The sequence below is a fragment of the Salvelinus fontinalis genome, chromosome 42, assembly GCF_029448725.1.
Source record: "Salvelinus fontinalis isolate EN_2023a chromosome 42, ASM2944872v1, whole genome shotgun sequence".
NCBI classification, from domain to species: domain Eukaryota; kingdom Metazoa; phylum Chordata; class Actinopteri; order Salmoniformes; family Salmonidae; genus Salvelinus; species Salvelinus fontinalis.
This window is the reverse complement of record NC_074706.1, coordinates 19210374-19230180: the sequence shown is the minus strand read 5'-3', so window position 1 is coordinate 19230180 and position 19807 is coordinate 19210374. Positions and strand designations below refer to the sequence as shown.

Here is a 19807-nt window from a genome sequence, read left to right as displayed (position 1 = left end):
ATTTCGCAACCACCAAAGCCTTAGCCAGGCACACCGGTTTGTGTCAAGAACTGCAACGCTGCTGTGTTTTTCAAGCTCAACAGTTTCCCGTGTGTATCAAGAATGGTCCACCACACAACTTGACACAACTGTGGGAAGCATTGGAGTCAACAAGGGCCAGCATCCCTGTGGAACGCGTTCGATACTTTGTAGAGTCCATGCACCGACGAATTGAGGCTGTTCTGAGTGGGGAGGGTGCAACTCAATATTAGGAAGGTGTTCTTAATTTTTGGTACACTCAGTGTATTTCTCCCTTACCTTGCTCCCCCATCTTTAGTCCACTCAGGTCAATGCTCTCTGGTCCATCTTCTATTGTCTCCTCTTTGACTAGCAGCAGATCAAGATTCCCATCCTTCATGTCTACTGACTGTAAGATACAGAGTGAGAGGATGTTGGATCAAGAAATCTGATATGGAGCATCTTCTGATTGGGCAATGAGGGACTGCTATTAATAATATGCAAATGTGTTAGTTGATTTGATTACTTGACACTCTTTAATGGTTTGATAATTCAAAGGCATGGTCCCACAATTAAGACACAATTAATTAAAAGAGTCTGAGTAAGAGTCTGAGTAAGAGTCTGAGTAAGAGTGCTGATCTAGGATCTTTCCATATAATCTTATTCATTATGATCTAAAAGGCTAAACTGATCCTAGATCAGCACTCCTACTCTGAGAGGCTTTGTGGATACAGGCCCTGACCTAATAACATTTAGACAGTAGTTTACAGTGGGCTCACCTCAGTGAGACTGTGTTTGGTCCTGTGCTGCTCAGCTGGTTCCTCTGTGGGCTCAGGAGGAGGTGTAGTCTGGTTGTCCTCCATGACCATGGGCCCCTCAGGGTTCCCCAGACCCTCCTCACACCCCTCCTCCTTCACCAGCAGCACCTCTGGACCCTCCTCCTCCTGGAAGAGAGAGGTGATACAGACATACACTCCCTCAGGTATATACACACACAAGATAATAAACACACTCAACATGGAGGGGCCAAACTTGCAAACATAAGCAAGCATTTAAAGTTAAACAGGTTAACACGCAGAAAATGCACATAAGCCAATTAAAATGTTTGTTTTACTTGCAAGTGACAGAAAGCTAAATTGTAACTGGTCCCATCAGATAACACAGATAACACACATTAGCCCTTTGCTAATCTCACCAGGTGGCAGTGATTACATCCTGGCACAACTTCTGCAGTCAATTAAAGTCGTAGATGTAGTTGGACGTGTTCATGGAAGCATCCTTAACGCACGTCAGTCCAAAAGCACGTTCTGATCAGAAAAGCAACAAGGCTATCGTGTGTATTTCATTGACTGGTGAAATTGCTCTCTGTCTAAAGTGCCTAGTCCATGTAATAGTCGCAGATTGTGAACAAACTGCTACTGCCAAATAATAAATCATATTGCATATGATTACATGGATGCATTTACATGGATGTTTTATATGCATTTTTATAATCTGCTTTGTCATACGTATTTTTTCACTCGAGGAAGATGATCTAAATTGTACAGTAGAATAGTTTGCACTCTCGTTCTCGTCCTACAGGTGGCAGTGTTGCAGCTTGAATCAACAGTCTTAATGGGACATTTCAAAATGTTTTTATTTTATTTAACCAGGCAAGTCAGTTAAGAACAAATTCTTATTTACAATGACAGCCTAGGAACAGTGGGTTAGCTGCCTTGTTCAGGGGCAGAACTACAGATTTTTACCTTGTCAGCTAGGGGATTCGATCTAGCAACCTTTCGGTTACTGGCCCAACACTCTAAACACGAGGCTACCTGCCGCCCGCTTCTACTTCATATTCATCTCCAGCACCACCCCAACATCAACAAATGTGAAAATGGTGCTTTCTATGTTTTGTAGTAAAAAAGATAGAGGAAGATAAGTGTTTCCAGTGACATCATCAACCAATTAGTTGACAATTAGTAGGCAATGCCTACTTATAATTGGTTAATAATCACGCAATGCACACCGATGATGTCATTGGAAACACTTATCTTCCTCTATATTTTTTACTACAAAACACAGAAATGCGCCATTTTCACATTCTGTTGATGTTGGGTTGGTGAATATGAAGTTGAACATTTTAGAAATATCCCTTTAATGTAGGAAGAGTATATTTTTATGTAGGCTACACTTGCAGTACCAGTCAAAAGTTTGGACACACCTACTCATTCCAGGGTTTTTCTTTATTTGTACTATTTTCTACATTGTAGAATAATAGTGAAGACATCAAAACTATGAAATAACACATATGGAATCATGTAGTAACCAAACAAGTGTTAAACAAATCAAAATATATTTGATATTCTTCAAAGTAGCCACCCTTTGCCTTGATGACAGCTTTGCACATTCTTGGCATTCTCACAACTGAAAATGTTAGAAATGTCCCTTTAATGTTGGAAGATACTTGGCTGTCATCAGTATATTTTATGTAGGCTACACTACAATGTTTTATAGTTTATTATAATATTCCAATTCATCACATGTGCTTTGAATCAAGCATCAAGGACCGACATTGAACAGTTTATTCCTCAACAAAAAAGCTTGATGTGAGGTTACAAGTCAACTTCTTTAGCAACCACCTAGAGGTGATGAGGATGGCAATAGCCTTCATGACTGGTATTTGACAAATCCATAAGGCTCTTGTTTTTGTTTTTTTACGATAAACTTTCTTGTAAGGACCTCCTTTATCTTTTTTCATAAAAGCACATGGGTGTGTGAAACAGATAAACCAAAAATGTGGATTTTGTCATAATGTTGAAACGCTGAAAATGTTGTCTAAGACATCTAGCTAATCTAAAAAGCAGTAGCTCTGTTCTATGTGCTCTATTTCTATGCTTCAGTTCTTAAGTTTAGATTTTGCGTGTCTTACTTTCGGTTTTGTACACCAGCTTCAAACAGCAGAAAATTCAATATTTTTTGGTTTTGATAAATATATTTCACAGTGGTTTATATGGTACAATGACTCTCTACACTATACTTGCTTGTTTTGTCACATAAACTTAAATTAGGTAAACTATTAGAATTTTAACAACCAGGAAATGGCAGAGCGATTTTTGCATAGTGCATATTTTAGGCTGAAGCAGAAGTTGTGCCAGGATGTAATCAGTGTCACCTGGTGAGGTCAGCATACTGTAGGGCTAACTTCTACCATGTTATCTGATGGGACCAGTAACAAGTTTGCGTTCGGTCACATGGAAGTTAATCAACTATTTTAATTGGTGCCGAAACGTTACTGGGAATGTATACACTGCTCAAAAAAATAAAGGGAACACTAAAATAACACATCCTAGATCTGAATGAATGAAATATTCTTATTAAATACTTTTTCTTTACATAGTTGAATGTGCTGACAACAAAATCACACAAAAAGTATCAATGGAAATCAAATTTATCAACCCATGGAGGTCTGGATTTGGAGTCACACTCAAAATTAAAGTAGAAAACCACACTACAGGCTAATCCAACTTTGATGTAATGTCCTTAAAACAAGTCAAAATGAGGCTCAGTAGTGTGTGTGGCCTCCACGTGCCTGTATGACCTCCCTACAACGCCTGGGCATGCTCCTGATGAGGTGGCGGATGGTCTCCTGAGGGATCTCCTCCCAGACCTGGACTAAAGCATCCGCCAACTCCTGGACAGTCTGTGGTGCAACGTGGCGTTGGTGGATGGAGCGAGACATGATGTCCCAGATGTGCTCAATTGGATTCAGGTCTGGGGAACGGGCGGGCCAGTCCATAGCATCAATGCCTTCCTCTTGCAGGAACTGCTGACACACTCCAGCCACATGAGGTCTAGCATTTTCTTGCATTAGGAGGAACCCAGGGCCAACCGCACCAGCATATGGTCTCACAAGGGGTCTGAGGATCTCATCTCGGTACCTAATGGCAGTCAGGCTACCTCTGGCGAGCACATGGAGGGCTGTGCGGCCCCCCAAAGAAATGCCACCCCACACCATGACTGACCCACCGCCAAACCGGTCATGCTGGAGGATGTTGCAGGCAGCAGAACATTCTCCACGGCGTCTCCAGACTCTGTCACATGTGCTCAGTGTGAACCTGCTTTCATCTGTGAAGAGCACAGGGCGCCAGTGGCGAATTTGTCAATCTTGGTGTTCTCTGGCAAATGCCAAACGTCCTGCACGGTGTTGGGCTGTAAGCACAACCCCCACCTGTGGACGTCGGGCCCTCATACCACTCTCATGGAGTCTGTTTCTGACCGTTTGAGCAGACACATGCACATTTGTGGCCCGCTGGAGGTCATTTTGCAGGGCTCTGGCAGTGCTCCTCCTGCTCCTCCTTGCACAAAGGCGGAGGTAGCGGTCCTGCTACTGGGTTGTTGCCCTCCTACGGCCTCCTCCACGTCTCCTGATGTACTGGCCTGTCTCCTGGTAGCGCCTCTATGCTCTGGACACTACGCTGACACACACAGCAAACCTTCTTGCCACAGCTCGCATTGATGTGCCATCCTGGATGAACTGCACTACCTGAGCCACTTGTGTGGGTTGTAGACTCCGTCTCATGCTACCACTAGAGTGAAAGCACCGCCAGCATTCAAAAGTGACCAAAACATCAGACAGGAAGCATAGGAACTGAGAAGTGGTCTGTTGTCACCACCTGCAGAAGCACTCCTTTATTGGGGGTGTCTTGCTAATTGCCTATAATTTCCACCTGTTGTCTATTCCATTTGCACAACAGTATGTGAAATTTATTGTCAATCAGTGTTGCTTCCTAAGTGGACAGTTTGATTTCACAGAAGTGTGATTGACTTGGAGTTACATTGTGTTGTTTAAGTGTTCCCTTTATTTTTTTGAGCAGTGTATATATATAAATTACTGGGAGTTTATATATATACAGTGGGGCAAAAAAGTATTTAGTCAGCCACCAATTGTGCAAGTTCTCCCACTTAAAAAGATGAGAGAGGCCTGTAATTTTCATCATAGGTACACTTCAACTATGACAGACAAAATGAGAAAAAAAAATCCAGAAAATCACATTGTAGGATTTTTAATGAATTTATTTGCAAATTATGGTGGAAAATAAGTATTTGGTCACCTACAAACAAGCAAGATTTCTGGCTCTCACAGACCTGTAACTTCTTCTTTAAGAGGCTCCTCTGTCCTCCACTCGTTACCTGTATTAATGGCACCTGTTTGAACTTGTTATCAGTATAAAAGACACCTGTCCACAACCTCAAACAGTCACACTCCAAACTCCACTATGGCCAAGACCAAAGAGCTGTCAAAGGACACCAGAAACAAAATTGTAGACCTGCACCAGGCTGGGAAGACTGAATCTGCAATAGGTAAGCAGCTTGGTTTGAAAAAATCAACTGTGGGAGCAATTATTAGGAAATGGAAGACATACGAGACCACTGATAATCTCCCTCGATCTGGGGCTCCCCGCAAGATCTCACCCGTGGGGTCAAAATGATCACAAGAATGGTGAGCAAAAATCTCAGAACCACACGGGGGGACCTAGTGAATGACCTGCAGAGAGCTGGGACCAAAGTAACAAAGCCTACCATCAGTAACACACTACGCCGCCAGGGACTCAAATCCTGCAGTGCAAGACGTGTCCCCCTGCTTAAGCCAGTACATGTCCAGGCCCATCTGAAGTTTGCTAGAGAGCATTTGGATGATCCAGAAGAAGATTGGGAGAATGTCATATGGTCAGATGAAACCAAAATAGAACCTTTTGGTAAAAACTCAACTCGTCGTGTTTGGAGGACAAAGAATGCTGAGTTGCATCCAAAGAACACCATACCTACTGTGAAGCATGGGGGTGGAAACTAAAGCATCATGTAATGTTGTGGAAACATCATGCTTTGGGGCTGTTTTTCTGCAAAGGGACCAGGACGACTGATCCGTGTAAAGGAAAGAATGAATGGGGCCATGTATCGTGAGATTTTGAGTGAAAACCTCCTTCCATCAGCAAGGGCATTGAAGACGTGGCTGGGTCTTTCAGCATGACAATGATTCCAAACACACTGCCCGGGCAATGAAGGAGTGACTTCGTAAGAAGCATTTCAAGGTCCTGGAGTGGCCTAGCCAGTCTTCAGATCTCAACCCTATAGAAAATCTTTGGAGGGAGTTGAAAGTCCGTGTTGCCCAGCAACAGCCCCAAAACATCACTGCTCTAGAGGAGATCTGCATGGAGGAATGGGCCAAAATACCAGCAACAGTGTGTGAAAACCTTGTGAAGACTTACAGAAAACATTTGACCTCTGTCATTGCCAACAAAGGGTATATAACAAAGTATTGAGATAAACTTTTGTTATTGACCAAATACTTATTTTCTACCATAATTTGCAAATAAATTCATTAAAAATCCTACAATGTAATTGGTGGCTGACTAAATACTTTTTTGCCCCACTGTATATATATATTTTTTTACCTTGATTTAACTAGGCAAGTCAGTTAAGAACAAATTCTTATTTTCAATGACGGCCTAGGAACAGTGGGTTAACTGCCTTGTTCAGGGGCAGAACGACAGATTTGACCTTGTCAGCTCGGTGATTCGATCTTGCAACCTTTCGGTTACTAGTCCAACGCTCTAACCACTAGGCTACCTGCCGGGTGTGTGACTATTTATTTTTAAACCCATCATGGTGGACATAAATATGTCAGCTATGATAAGTCAAAAGTAATCAGCAGACAAATGTGACTAAACTATGATGTGTACAGTAGGTGTTTGTTAGTGTGTGGATGTGTGTAGGTATATTTAGCAAGTGTATATTGGTTATAAAGTGCCGTCGAGTGTATGCAGAATTGGGTGAGATCAGATGTGATGTACACTGAGTATACCAAACATTAGGAACACCTTCCTAACATTTAGTTACCCTCCCCCCTATTTTGTGCTATCAGAAAAACTTCAATTTGTCGGGGCATGGACTATACAAGGTGTTGAAAGCGTTCCACGAGGATGCTGGCACATGTTGACTCCAATGCTTCCCACAGTTGTGTCAAGTTAACTGGATGTCCTTTGGGTGTTGGACCATTCTTGATACACACAGGAAACTGTTGAGTGTGAAAAACCCAGCACCGTTGCAGTTCTTGACACAAACTGGTGCGCCTGGCACCTACTACCATACCCTGTTCAAAGTCACTTAAATCTTGTCTTGCCCCTTCACCCTCTGAATGGCACACATACACAATCCATGTCTGAATTGGCGTAAAAAAATTGGCGTAAAAGTCCTTCTTTACCCTGTCTCCTCCTCTTCATCTACACTGATTGAATTGGATTTAACAAGTGACATCATTAACGGATCATAGCTTTCACCTGGTCAGTCTATGTCATGGAAAGAGCAGGTGTTATTAATGTTTTGTATACTCAGTGTATATTAAAGGGAGTCTCAATGAAAGTCAGAATAAAAAGTCCCATTTTGTGTTTATTAAACATAAACAAGGGTTAAATGCACCATATGAAAACCACACATACACATGTCTAAACTAAAACTGCATTCACTTTCTTACTAAAAAAGTATCTTGGGAAAAAATGTATTGTTGAATGGAAGTAATGAAATAGACATTTGTAAACATTACAGTACAAACACTATGTAAAAGACTTTTCAGGCTTATATATGCCTTACATATCACACATCTGGGTGCAATATTCTACCCAGGAATATTCAACACTGAAATCTGTGACTCTTGTTATTCCAAATGCATCTGTGGATATTTTCAGCTGACGTTCTTTTTATGCAGGGTTTGATATAAACGTCAGAAGCTATCAAGTGGAGGGCCTCCCGGGTGGCGCAGTGGTCTAAGGCGCCAGAGACTCTGGGTTCGAGCCCAGGCTCTGTCGCAGCCGGTGGCCTAGCGTCGTCTGGGTTAGGGAGGGTTTGGCCGGTAGGGATATCCTTGTCTCATCGCGCAATAGCGACTCCTGTGGCGGGCCAGGTCGCTAGGTGTACGGTGTTTCCTCCAACACATTGGTGCGGCTGGCTTCCGGGTTGAATGCGCGCTGTGTTAAGAAGCAGTGCGGCTCGGAGGATGCATGGCTCTCGACCTTCGTCTCTCCCGAGCCTGTATGGGAGTTGTAGTGATGAGACAAGCCAGTAACTACTAACAATTGGATACCACGAAAAGGGGGATTAAAAAATATATATATATAGAAGTTATCAAGTGGAATGGTTACTTTCTATGTTATAGAGTGGAATGTTTTTTCTGCTGGTGTAGCCTGAGGTAGCTCCTCTCTGAGAACCTCTTCCCGCAGTGTATACATGCAAACGGCCTTTCTCCTGTATGAACCTTCAAGTGCATCTTAAGTTGACCAGCCTGTGCGAAGCGCATGTGACACTGTGAACAGCTGTAAGGTTTCTCCCCTGTGTGGATCCTCTGGTGCCTCTTCAGGGTGTCCTGGCGAGAGAACCTTTTCTCACACTGGGTACAGCTGAATGGTTTCTCTCCTGTGTGTACCCTCTGGTGCCTCTCCACCTTCTGGGAGCTGCTGAAGCCTTTGTTACAGAACATGCAGAGGAACCGTTTCTCTTTACTATTACCTGATGTTGCTCCCTCTTCCTGAGCCTGGGCTCTAGATCTGACGTTTGAGTTCAATACCCGATCGAAAAGGACACAGCCGTGTGAATCAGAAGGTGCCACCAACGTCGACACTGGGTCGCGATCCTTGAACACGTGTAAAGGGGAGTGGGTGGCGACATTTGGATTTGTCTCCAAGCTTCCCCTGTAATCTAAGAAATCTCTGCCCTGTGAGTGTCCATCTCTAAGGTGACTATCTGCATTCCACGTGGGAGGAATGTCGCCCTCCACTTTCACAGTCCCCTCATCTGCCAATATAACCTCCTCTTCCTTATCTAGGCACCCTTCAGAGTATACACTACTACTGCGCCGGTTCCAGTCCCGTCTAGACAGATCAGTCTGTGTGTCTAAACCCAAGGGCATGTTGCCAGGGTCCATCTCTGTAGTGTAAGAACAAGACGGACCATCACCGGCAGTGTCTAACGCGTCACCATCACCATCCCCGCGGGAATTACCCGTCCTCGGGCTCTTGTGAAATACTGGTAAATACTCTGAGCTGGGAGCAAGAGGACTGCCCAGTCTACCCAGCCCCAATCTCTCTGGGTCTGATCTGTGGTCAGATCCTGTGTGTAAGAGCCTGTGTGTTACAGTTAAAGTCTTGGTGTCTGTCTCTGACTTGAGGACGGCGTTCGGTGTTCCACTGACCTCCGTGATGCTGCGTCGGGTCCTGGGCTGCGCTGGGGTGGTGGGGTCCTCCGTGGCTACAGAGGGCGCTCCAGACTGAATGTCTCTTATGTTCCGTGGGTCCTCCTCTCCTTCAGACCTCTCCAGTTTGACCCCATGACCTGCAGCCTCTGCATCTCCAGACTGACACAAGAAGATAACAATGTCGTAAGGAAGTCTCACATGCTCCCCAGATAACTTCTTTTTTTTCTCTTTCCTTTATTTAACTGAGGATAAATGAGGACGTTACATGTAAGCAAGTGAATAGCTGAGGGGAGATTTTCTGAAATAAACGGGACACATTTGATTTACAAAGTAACTCATTGTTTTTAATGCAACACTATTACACTAACCTCTATCATGATAATGTGCTGGGTTGAGGTTCCACTCCCCTCATCTACAGTGATTGTTTGTTCATCTCTCCATGTATTGTGTTCCGCTGGCTTCACAAAGCTTCTGTGGCCTCCAGTGAGATGTCCTTCACCTGAGAGAGTGATTGGGGGAAATGAGCTGGTTAGGTTAGCTACTGTCAATGCTATATTGTACACTTTTGACACTGTTAACAATTGGTAAGGATGTAAGGTAACACTTCTCATAACTTCTTGAAAAACAATTTATTGAGTATGGATTATGTTCCATGCATCTAATTGTTTAATTTAATAAATAATAGAAAATGCAGTAAATCAAGAATCTGGTTAGAATATGATTGTGTTTCTCACAAGATAGCTAAGTAATCAGGGGATTTATTGCATATGATCCAAAAACTGATCAAGACCCAATTCTGGGTAATATCTGAACACATGTGCAGAGGGGAACGGTTCGACAGGCACTGAACTATATATGAACGGCAACAGGTCGCACAGCCTCTGCCTTGTGCAAAATGTACCTCTTGCCATTCCTCTGTATCGGTCAAGGATCTTGACACTACTTGGGCGACTGGCGAGGACGCGCTCTCGCATTGTCCTCTCTGCGCGCTCCCGTGCCACCTTCAGTTCTAGTAGTTTCCTCCGCAATGCCCTGTTTTCTCTTTGGCTTTGATTTATTTCCAAACGAAACACTGCATAGTCGTCATCTACCAGTTTACAGATCTCTGCCACGGCTGCATTCGCTAGCACCTCCATGATGGAGGCTATTTGAGTGTGAAAAACCATACAGTTAGCCATTTTGCTAACGTTAGCAGCTAGCTAGCTAGCGTTTCCTAGATAACAGCTATCAACCAAGTCCTGTCTCCAACGTGAATTAAATACTACATGGGGTATGATGGTATACAGTTAAAGGAGTCATATTTTGAGTTCCAGTGTGTCAATACACGTCTAAATAAAAACGATAACGTGGAAAATAATTTGTAATAACGGTTCACTTCCGTTTACTTCTTCGTGTGAGTTTCCGGCAGACTAGATGTTGTTTTGCGTATATCCGCTTTCACAGGGGTTCCACTAGTTACCACAGCCACAAAGTCAAAATTGTCTATATCGTAAAGGTTCATGTAAATAAAAACATATATTTGTTCGTCTTAATTTAAGGTTAGGTTTAAAATCAGATTCTAAGAAGACAATTTGTAGAAATAGGCGGGGTTTTGACTTTGTTACTGGGGTAAATAGTGACGACCCTTTTACACGTCGGCGGAGTCTTGGGTAACTGCATACATGGAGTGTGTCTATAAGTGTGCGTGTCAACATACAGTATTAGGGGTAAGGTGACTAGGCATCAGGATAAATGATAAACAGAGTGGAAGGAGCATTATTTTATTGAACTTTTACTTTAACAGAATACATATTGTGCCTTGTATAATATACACATTATACACTCACACACATTATATATTATATATATATATATATATATATATATATATATATATATATATATATATTCACAAACATTAAAATACAAAATCACAGGCATGGGAAGCACAAATAAAACATCATAAATCACCCTGAAAAACAGTTACATTCCTCCACAAAATCCCCAATCAATACTTTAAATGGCACCAGAAGATCAGATGAAATGTGTTTTGAATTTTGTTCCAGCAATACAGTGCAATAAAACTAAAAGCAGATTTAACCTAGCTCTGAGGAGACCCTAGGAACCTCAAGAGTTAATCAATCCTGTGAATGGGTTAGGCAACACAGGTGCCTTTGTAACGGATGTGAAATGGCTAGCTAGTTAGCGGGTACGCGGCTTTTGTGGAGCGATGGGTAACGACGCTTCGTGGATGTCAGTTGTTGATGTGTGCAAAAGGTCCCTGGTTCGCGCCCGTGTCGGGGCGAGGGGACGGTTTAAAGTTATACTGTTACATTGGTGCCGTGACCCGGATCACTGGTTGCTGCGGAAAAGGAGGACGTTGAAAGGGGGGTGAGTGTAACGGATGTGAATGGCTAGCTAGTTAGCGGGTACGCGCTAGTAGCGTTTCAATCAGTTACGTCACTTGCTCTGAAACCTAGATGTAGCGTTGCCCCTTGCTCTGCAAGGGCCGCGGCTTTTGTGGAGCGATGGGTAACGACGCTTCGTGGGTGTCAGTTGTTGATGTGTGCAGAGGGTCCCTGGTTCGCGCCCGTGTCGGGGCGAGGGGACGGTTTGAAGTTATACTGTTACACCTTTAATTCAACAACAAAGTTAGATAAAACTGACATTTATGTAGGGCCTTGTAAAGAAAAAGGGAGTAATGTAGAAATCTATGGGTCTTTAGCGAAGAACAGCAAACTTTTGATACAGGATGCAGTGATGAGTATCAAAACTGTAACCTGTAACAAAATGAAGGACGCTATGGTAGATTACATGTAAGAGTCGTAACATCTGCACTTTGATCAATAATATCACATTAATCAAGAACAGATTCAAAGGTTGACTGAATAACCTGCTTCCTACTGCTTAGAGAAAGGCACAATTTGTTTCTTGACTTTTTCCACATTTTGTTACATTACAGCCTTATTCTAAAATTGTTTTCCCCCCTTCATCAATCTACACACAGTATCTCATAATGCAAAGCAAAAACAGGTTATTAGACATTTGGGAAAATGTATAAAAAATGGAAATATCAAATTTACATAAGTATTCAGACCCTTTACTCAGTACTTTGTTGAAGCACCATTAGCAGTGATTACAGACTCGAGTCTTCTTAGGTATGACGCTACAAGCTTGGCACATTTGGGGAGTTTCTCCCATTCTTCTCTGCAGATCCTCTCAAGCTCTATCAGGTTGGATGTGGAGCATTGCTGCCCAGCTAATTTCAGGTCTCTCCAGAAATGTTCGATCAGGTTCAAGTCTGGGCTCTGGCTGGGCCACTCAAGGATATTCAAGGACTTGTCCCAAAGCCACTCCTGCGTTGTCTTGGCTGTGTGCTTCAGGTCGTTGTCCTGTTGGAAGGTGAACCTTTGCCCTAGTCTGAGGTTCTGAGCGCTTTGGAGCAGGGTTTGATCAAGGATCTCTCTGTACTTTGCTCCGTTCATCTTTCCCTCAATCCTGACTAGTCTCCCAGTCCCAGCCCCTGAAAAACATCCCCACAGCATGATGCTGCCACCACCATGCTTCACTGTAAGGATGGTGGCAGGTTTCCTCCAGACGTGACTCTTGGTATTCAGCCCAAAGAGTTCAATCTTGGTTTCATCAGAGCAGAGAATCTTGTTTCTCATGGTCTGAGAGTCCTTTGGGTGCCATTTGGCAAACTCCAAGCGGGCTGTCATGTGCCTTTTACTGAGGAGTGGCTTCCATCTGGCCACTCTACCATAAAGGCCTGATTGGTGGAGTGCTGCAGAGATGGCTGTACTTCTGGAAGGTTCTCCCATCTCCACAGAGGAACTCTGGAGCTCTGTTAGCGTGACCATTGGGTTCCTGGTCACCTCCCTGACCAAGGCCCTTCGCCGCCGATTGCTTAGTTTGGCCAGGTGGCCAGCTCTAGGCTCCAAACTTCTTCCATTTAATAATGGTGGAGGCTACTGTGTTCTTGGGGATCTCCAATGCTGGAGAAATGTTTTGGTACCCTTCCCCAGATCTGTGCCTCGACACAATCCTGTCTCGGAGCTCTATGGACAATTCCTTCGACCTCATGGTTTGGTTTTTGCTCTGATATGCACTGTCAACTGTGGGACCTTATATAGATCTGTTCACCCCGCTATCATCCAGAAGGCGAGGTCAGTACAGGTGCATCAAAGCTGAGACCGAGAGACTAAAAACCAGCTTCTATCTCAAGGCCATCAGATATATACCCATCACTAGCACAGATAGGCTCCTGCCTATATACACAGACTTGAAATCATTGGCCACTTCAATAATGTCACTTTAATAATGTTTACATATCTTGCATTACTCATCTCATATGCATACTGTATTCTATATTATTCTACTGTATCTTAGTCTATGCCGCTCTGACATTGCTTGTCCATATATTCTTAATTCCATTCCTTACTTAGATTTGTGTGTATTGGGTATATGTTGTGAAATTGTTAGATATTACTTGTTAGATATTGCTGCACTGTCGGAACTAGAAGCACAAGCACTTCACTACACCCGCAATAACATCTGCTAAACAAGTGTATGTGACCAATAACATTTGATTTGATTTGATTTTGTGTGCCTTTCCAAATCATGTCAAATCAATTGAATTTACCACAGGTGGACTCCATTCATGTTGTAGAAACATCTCAAGGATGATCAATGGAAACAGGATGCACCTGAGCTCAATTTCGAGTCTCATAGCAAAGGGTGTGAAGACATATGTAAATAAGGTGTATATATATATATATATATATATATAAAAAAAAACTAAACCTGTTTTAACTTTGTCATTATGGGGTATTGTGTGTAGATTGATGAAGTAAAAAATTAAGTCTGTAATGTAACAAAATGTGGAAAAAGTCAAGGGGTCTGAATATGTTCTGAATGCACTGGAGATTAAGTTTACAATTTTTATCAGATTGACCCATGTGGTACACCTTTATGTATTAAATAACCCCATCAATCACAATGGCCTGAGTTCTGAAACCATGAACAGGCGTCAGAGCTCAGGCCTATCGATTACAACTTATTCAATAAAATGGCATGACAAGCCCACAAACAAAGCAGCATATTTATTTTTGTGTCTAAAGCATTGACCAGATCCATGCCAACTATAGTGGTGGCTGTAGTAGTGCTCTGCCCAGGCCTAAACCCTGATTGGTTTACATTCAAAATACATTTCTCAGATAGAAAATAGCAAAGTTTTACATTTACCAAGGATTCCAGAATCTTAGCTTTTTTAATATATTTGTATTTATTATTTAACCTTTATTTAACCAGGTAGGCCAGTTAAGAACAAGTTCTCATTTACAACTGTGACCTGGCCAAGATAAAGCAAAGCAGTGTGACACAAACAACACAGAGTTACAAATAGGATAAACAAATGTACAGTCAATAACACAATAGAAAAATCTGTATACAGTGTGTGCAAATGTAGTACGATTAGGGAGGTAGGGCAATACATAAATAGGCCATTGTGGCGAAATAATTACAATTTAGCATTAACACTGGAGTGATAGATGTGCAGAAGATGAATGTGCAAGTAGAGATACTGGGGTGCAAAGGAGCAAAACAAGTATACAAATATGGGGATGAGGTAGTTGGGTGGGTTATTCACAGATGGGCTGTGTACAGGTGCAATGATCGGAAAGCTGCTCTGACAGCCGATGCTTAAAGCTAGTGAGGGAGATGTAAGGCTCCAGCTTCAGTGATTTTTGCAATTCGTTCCAGTCATTAGCAGCAGAGAACCACAAGGAAAGGCGGCCAAAGAGGAATTGGCTTTGGGGATGACCAGTGAGATATACCTGCTGGAGCGCGTGCTATGGGTGGGTTTTGCTATGGTGACCAGTGAGCTGAGATAAGGTGGGGCTTTACCTAGCAAAGACTTATAGATGACCTGGAGCCAGTGGGTTTGGCGACGAATATGTAGCGAGGACCAGCCAACGAGAGCATACAGGTCACAATGGTGGGTAGTATATGGGGCTTTGGTGATAAAACAGATAGCACTGTGATAGACTGCATCCAATTTGCTGAGTAGAGTGTTGGAGGCTATTTTGTAAATGACATCGCTGAAGTCGAGGATCGGTAAGATAGTCAGTTTTACGAGGGTATGTTTGGCGGCGTGAGTGAAGGAGACTTTGTTGTGAAATAGGAAGCCGATTCTAGATTTAATTTTGGATTGGAGATGTTTAATATGAGTCTGGAAGGAGAGTTTACAGTCTAGCCAGACATCTAGGTAGTTGTAGTTGTCCACATATTCTAAGTCAGAACCGTCCAGAGTAGTGATTCTAGTCGGGCGGGCGGGCAGCAAACGGTTGAAAAGCATGCATTTATTTTTACTAGCGTTTAAGAGCAGTTGGAGGCCACAGAAGGGGTGTCGTATGGCATTGAAGCTCGTTTGGAGGTTTGTTAACACAGTGTCCAAAGAAGGGCCAGATGTATACAGAATTGCATCGTCTGCGTAGAGGTGGATCTAACCAGACACCTAGGTATTTGTAGTTGTCCACATATTCTAAGTCAGAACCGTCCAGAGTAGTGATGTTAGACGGGCGGGCGGGTGCGGCCCATAGTTTAGTAGAGCTAGCAGCCCCCCCATCCCTTCCAGTCTATAGTTTAGTAGAGCTAGCAGCCCCCCCATCCGATCGGTTGAAGAGCATGTATTTAGTTTTACTTGCATTTAAGATCAGTTGGAGGCCATGGAAGGAGTGTTGTATGGCATTGAAGCTCGTCTGGAGGTTTGTTAACACAGTGGTCAAAGAATGGCCAGAAGTATACAGAATGGTGTCGTTTGCGTAGAGGTCGATCAGAGAATCACCAGCAGCAAGAGCGACATCATTGATGTATACAGAGAAAAGAGTCGGCCTGAGAATTGAACCCTGTGGCACCCCCATAGAGACTGCCAGAGTTCCGGACAACAGTCCCTCCGATTTGACACACTGAACTCTATCTGAGAAGTAGTTGGTGAACCAGGCGAGGCAGTTATTTGAGAAACCAAGGCTGTTAAGTCTGCCGATAAGAATGTGGTGATTGACAGAGTCAAAAGCCTTGGCCAGGTCGATGAAGAAGGATGCACAGTATTGTCTTTAATCGATGGCGGTTATGATAACATTTAGGATCTTGAGCGTGGCTGAGGTGCACCCATGACCAGCTCGGAAACCAGATTGCATAGCGGAGAAGGTACGGTGGGATTCGAAATGGTCCGTGATCTGTTTGTTAACTTCGCTTTCGAAGACTTTGGAAAAGCAGGGTAGGATAGATATAGGTCTGTAGCAGTTTGGGTCTAGAGTGTCTCCCCCTTTGAAGAGGGGGATGACCGCGGCAGCTTTCCAATCTTTAGGGATCTCAGATGATATGAAAGAGAGGCTAGTAATAGAGGTTGCAACAATTGCGGCGGATCATTTTAGAAAGAGGGTCCAGATTGTCTAGCCCAGCTGATCTGGAGGGGTCCAGATTTTGCAGCTCTTTCAGAACATCAGCTATCTGGATTTGCAGGTGGAAAGCATGGCCAGCCGTAGAAAAATGCTTATTGAAATTCTCGATTATCGTAGATTTATCGGTGGTGACAGTGTTTCCTAGCCTCAGTGCAGTGGGCAGCTGGGAGGAGGTGCTCTTATTGTACCTGGTAGGTTCCTTGATAATTTCTGTGAGATTGAGGGCATCTAGCTTAGATTGTAGGATGGCCGGGGTGTTAAGTAAATCCCAGTTTAGGTCACCTAACAGCTAGACAAGGAAGCTTGAAATGAGGTGATAACTATTAAGATCACTATTATCCCCACCTTTATGGAGTGGCAGCACGAGCTGATTTCTATACTATTTTAATATTTCCTGATAACAGTGTTAAATAAAACATGTGGGTTATTGACCCAACAATGATGGGCGCTGCACACTTATGCAGACCAGGATCCAATTGGTCAGCCCCTGTGGATTTATTGTTGTCTATTGCTTTCAAAGCATCCAGGACTTACTGTAAATAGCGTAAAGAAAAGCTTTGACTGTCATTAGTGTGATCATTCAGCAAGTATCGCCTATCAGCATCCAGTCCAATATCATTGTGAATAGGCTTCAAAGTTATTTTCAAGAGATAGCCCACTAAAATAAAATGGTGATTAAATGCATCAATGATGGATTTTTTCCCATAAAAGAGGCCAGTGTCTGAATTATTTTGTTCTGGCAGAGAGGAGGAAGTAGAATCTTTCAGGGATTTGACAGTTTTCCAGAATTTAGCCGGGTTCCATTCCAATCCAAAAGAGCGTTTACATAATCAGATTTAGCCTTTTTGATTTGTCTTACACAATGATTCCTCATTCCTCAAATGATGACTATATGTGATTGTGTGTGCGTATGTGTAGAGTTTTTCCCATATGGAAAAATTGTCAGAGTGTGCGAAGGAAGTCAGGTGCAGGAGAGCAGAGGTGACTGAACAGGCACACTTTATTCAGGCAGAGGAAAACAGCCAGACGCAACTGCGTCACAACACTCCGGCCCAAGGGAAAAAGCATTAGCGCACAAAATTACACAAATATGTACAAAAAACAAAACCATGGGTTACAACAATACCCGGCGCAAAACCAGCCTGTAGCGTCACACACGTAACGAACAAACAATAGCACACACAGACATGGAGGGAACAGAGGATAATATAGAGTAATGAGGGGATGTAAACCAGGTGTGTGGGAAAACAAGACAAAACAAATGGAAAATGAAAGGTGGAGCGGCGATGGCTAGAAGACCGGTGACGTCGACCACCGAACGCCGCCCGAACAAGGAGGGACCAACTTCGGCGGGAGTCGTGACAAAAATAATATATTCAAATGTATTTAAAATAAATTAAAATATATGTACATATATTTGGAAAATGTATTTATCAAATATATACATAAAGAAAATATATCTACATATACAGTTCATTCAGAAAGTATTCAAACCCCTTTTTCCACATTTTGTTGTTACAAAAATGGATAAAAATGTATTTAATTGTATTTTTTTGTCAACGATCGACACAAAATACTGTAATGTCAAGGTGGAAGAAAAATGGGTAACACTTAGTTTAAGGGGTCCTTATTACAGTGTAATTACATATGTAACTCCACTGTAACAAGTATTGTAATTAATTGTTATATTTTATAGTTACACTGTAACAACATTTAACTGGTGGTAATTGCAGTCTGTAATTACAGGGGTGTAACATTGAATGCTTGTTACCATGTTTGTTACAAATGTTAAAGTTTCTGATAGCATCCCAATGCATCATACACCAGGCTGCAAAAAGCCTGTGTTATCCAATTGAAAACCGACCACCTCATTGCCACAACTCTGATGCCCAGGCCCAATGGCAAAAACAGGTTCACAAATGGTTCACATAAAAAAAATATTTAAATTGTTAAATCATTTAATGGTGCTTTTGACAATGGGTCCATTATTTTAACCATCAATTAAACATTTTTAGACACATTAATAAAAAGTGATGGTTAAAATTGTGAGAATCATATGTGCTTGTAAAATTCTAAGCCTATTAAGCTTGGTTGAATAATTGTTTATAAATGCACTTAAAATGGTCATAAGACAAACTCTTATTCCATCATGCAACCTTTCAAGGTTTTCACTGTTGAGGAATATTCTCACTTTTGGATGCGATGCATTGCTGCAATTATTTAAACCCAGGAATAAGGCATCATGTCAAGATCTGCCCATCTGCACAAAACGCTTTAAATAACGCCAACATCGAACTTGCTCACATATGTTGACACTGACATCAATGTAACAATGCACAAAGAATGGGGTCGAAAAGAAGGTAAGTGTGCAAAATCCAGACATGAAAAATTGCTGTGAAAGAAACAAAAGTATTGTAGATCAAAAACATCAACACAGGAGATAAAAAGTAAGTTTTCTATGCACTTTGTTTAGTTTTTTTGGATACATGAATTCAGCTGGACGATTTAGCATAGGTAGTTCGCTAGAATTTGCTCGCCAGCTAGCCTAGTGCTGTTAGCTAGCTAACTGTAGCTAACTAGACTGAAAACATTAGCTGGAGTTTTTGTTGGGCCTACCAACTAGGCTAGCTAGTTAGCATCTACATCTAGACTTTCCGTTCAATCTCTTGAGTTTTTGAGGATTAGCTAGCACGCTAGCTAGCCAGCAAGTTTTTTAACCTTGACTAAAGCTAAAGCTGGCAAATATGCTATAATCGCTGCTAGCTAACGTTACCTGGGCTCGATAGTCTTATCTTCCCTGAACCTTTATCTCACAGTATCTGTTACCCAAGAGTATTATGTGAGTAGGCCTATATATTTGTTTAATCTAATAATGAATTATTAATCTAACAATAAAAATCCTTCTTATTTTGTGAGAAATGTAATGTCTTTTTACATATTGCAAAAAGGTTTACTAAAGTAGAAGCTCATCTTTTGTTTGTAGGTATTTCTTGGTAATGAGTAATAAGTAATTAATTAACAAGGGACTAAAGTAATTCTGCAAGAAATGTGTCAAAGAAAATAACTTTTTGGCCTGAATACAAAGCATAATGTTTGGGGAAAACCCAACATACCACATCACGGATTACCACTCTTCATATTTTCA

The 19807-nt window shown here is 42.3% G+C and overlaps 1 protein-coding gene across 2 annotated transcripts in view; it reads right to left on the bottom strand.

Moving 5' to 3' along the window:
* The window catches only part of LOC129841434 (uncharacterized), a 31332-nt gene extending 20689 nt beyond the window's left edge, over positions 1 to 10643 (bottom strand). For both annotated transcript variants that reach the window (XM_055909697.1, XM_055909698.1), the window contains exons 1-5: positions 10125 to 10643; positions 9592 to 9722; positions 9221 to 9382; positions 777 to 941; positions 298 to 406 (exon numbers count right to left, since the gene is read on the bottom strand). In XM_055909697.1, the coding sequence (XP_055765672.1) occupies positions 298 to 406; positions 777 to 941; positions 9221 to 9382; positions 9592 to 9722; positions 10125 to 10401 (844 nt within the window). In that variant the 5' untranslated portion in view covers positions 10402 to 10643. The remainder of the gene's footprint in view (positions 1 to 297; positions 407 to 776; positions 942 to 9220; positions 9383 to 9591; positions 9723 to 10124) is intronic.
* Positions 10644 to 19807: the final 9164 nt, after the last annotated feature.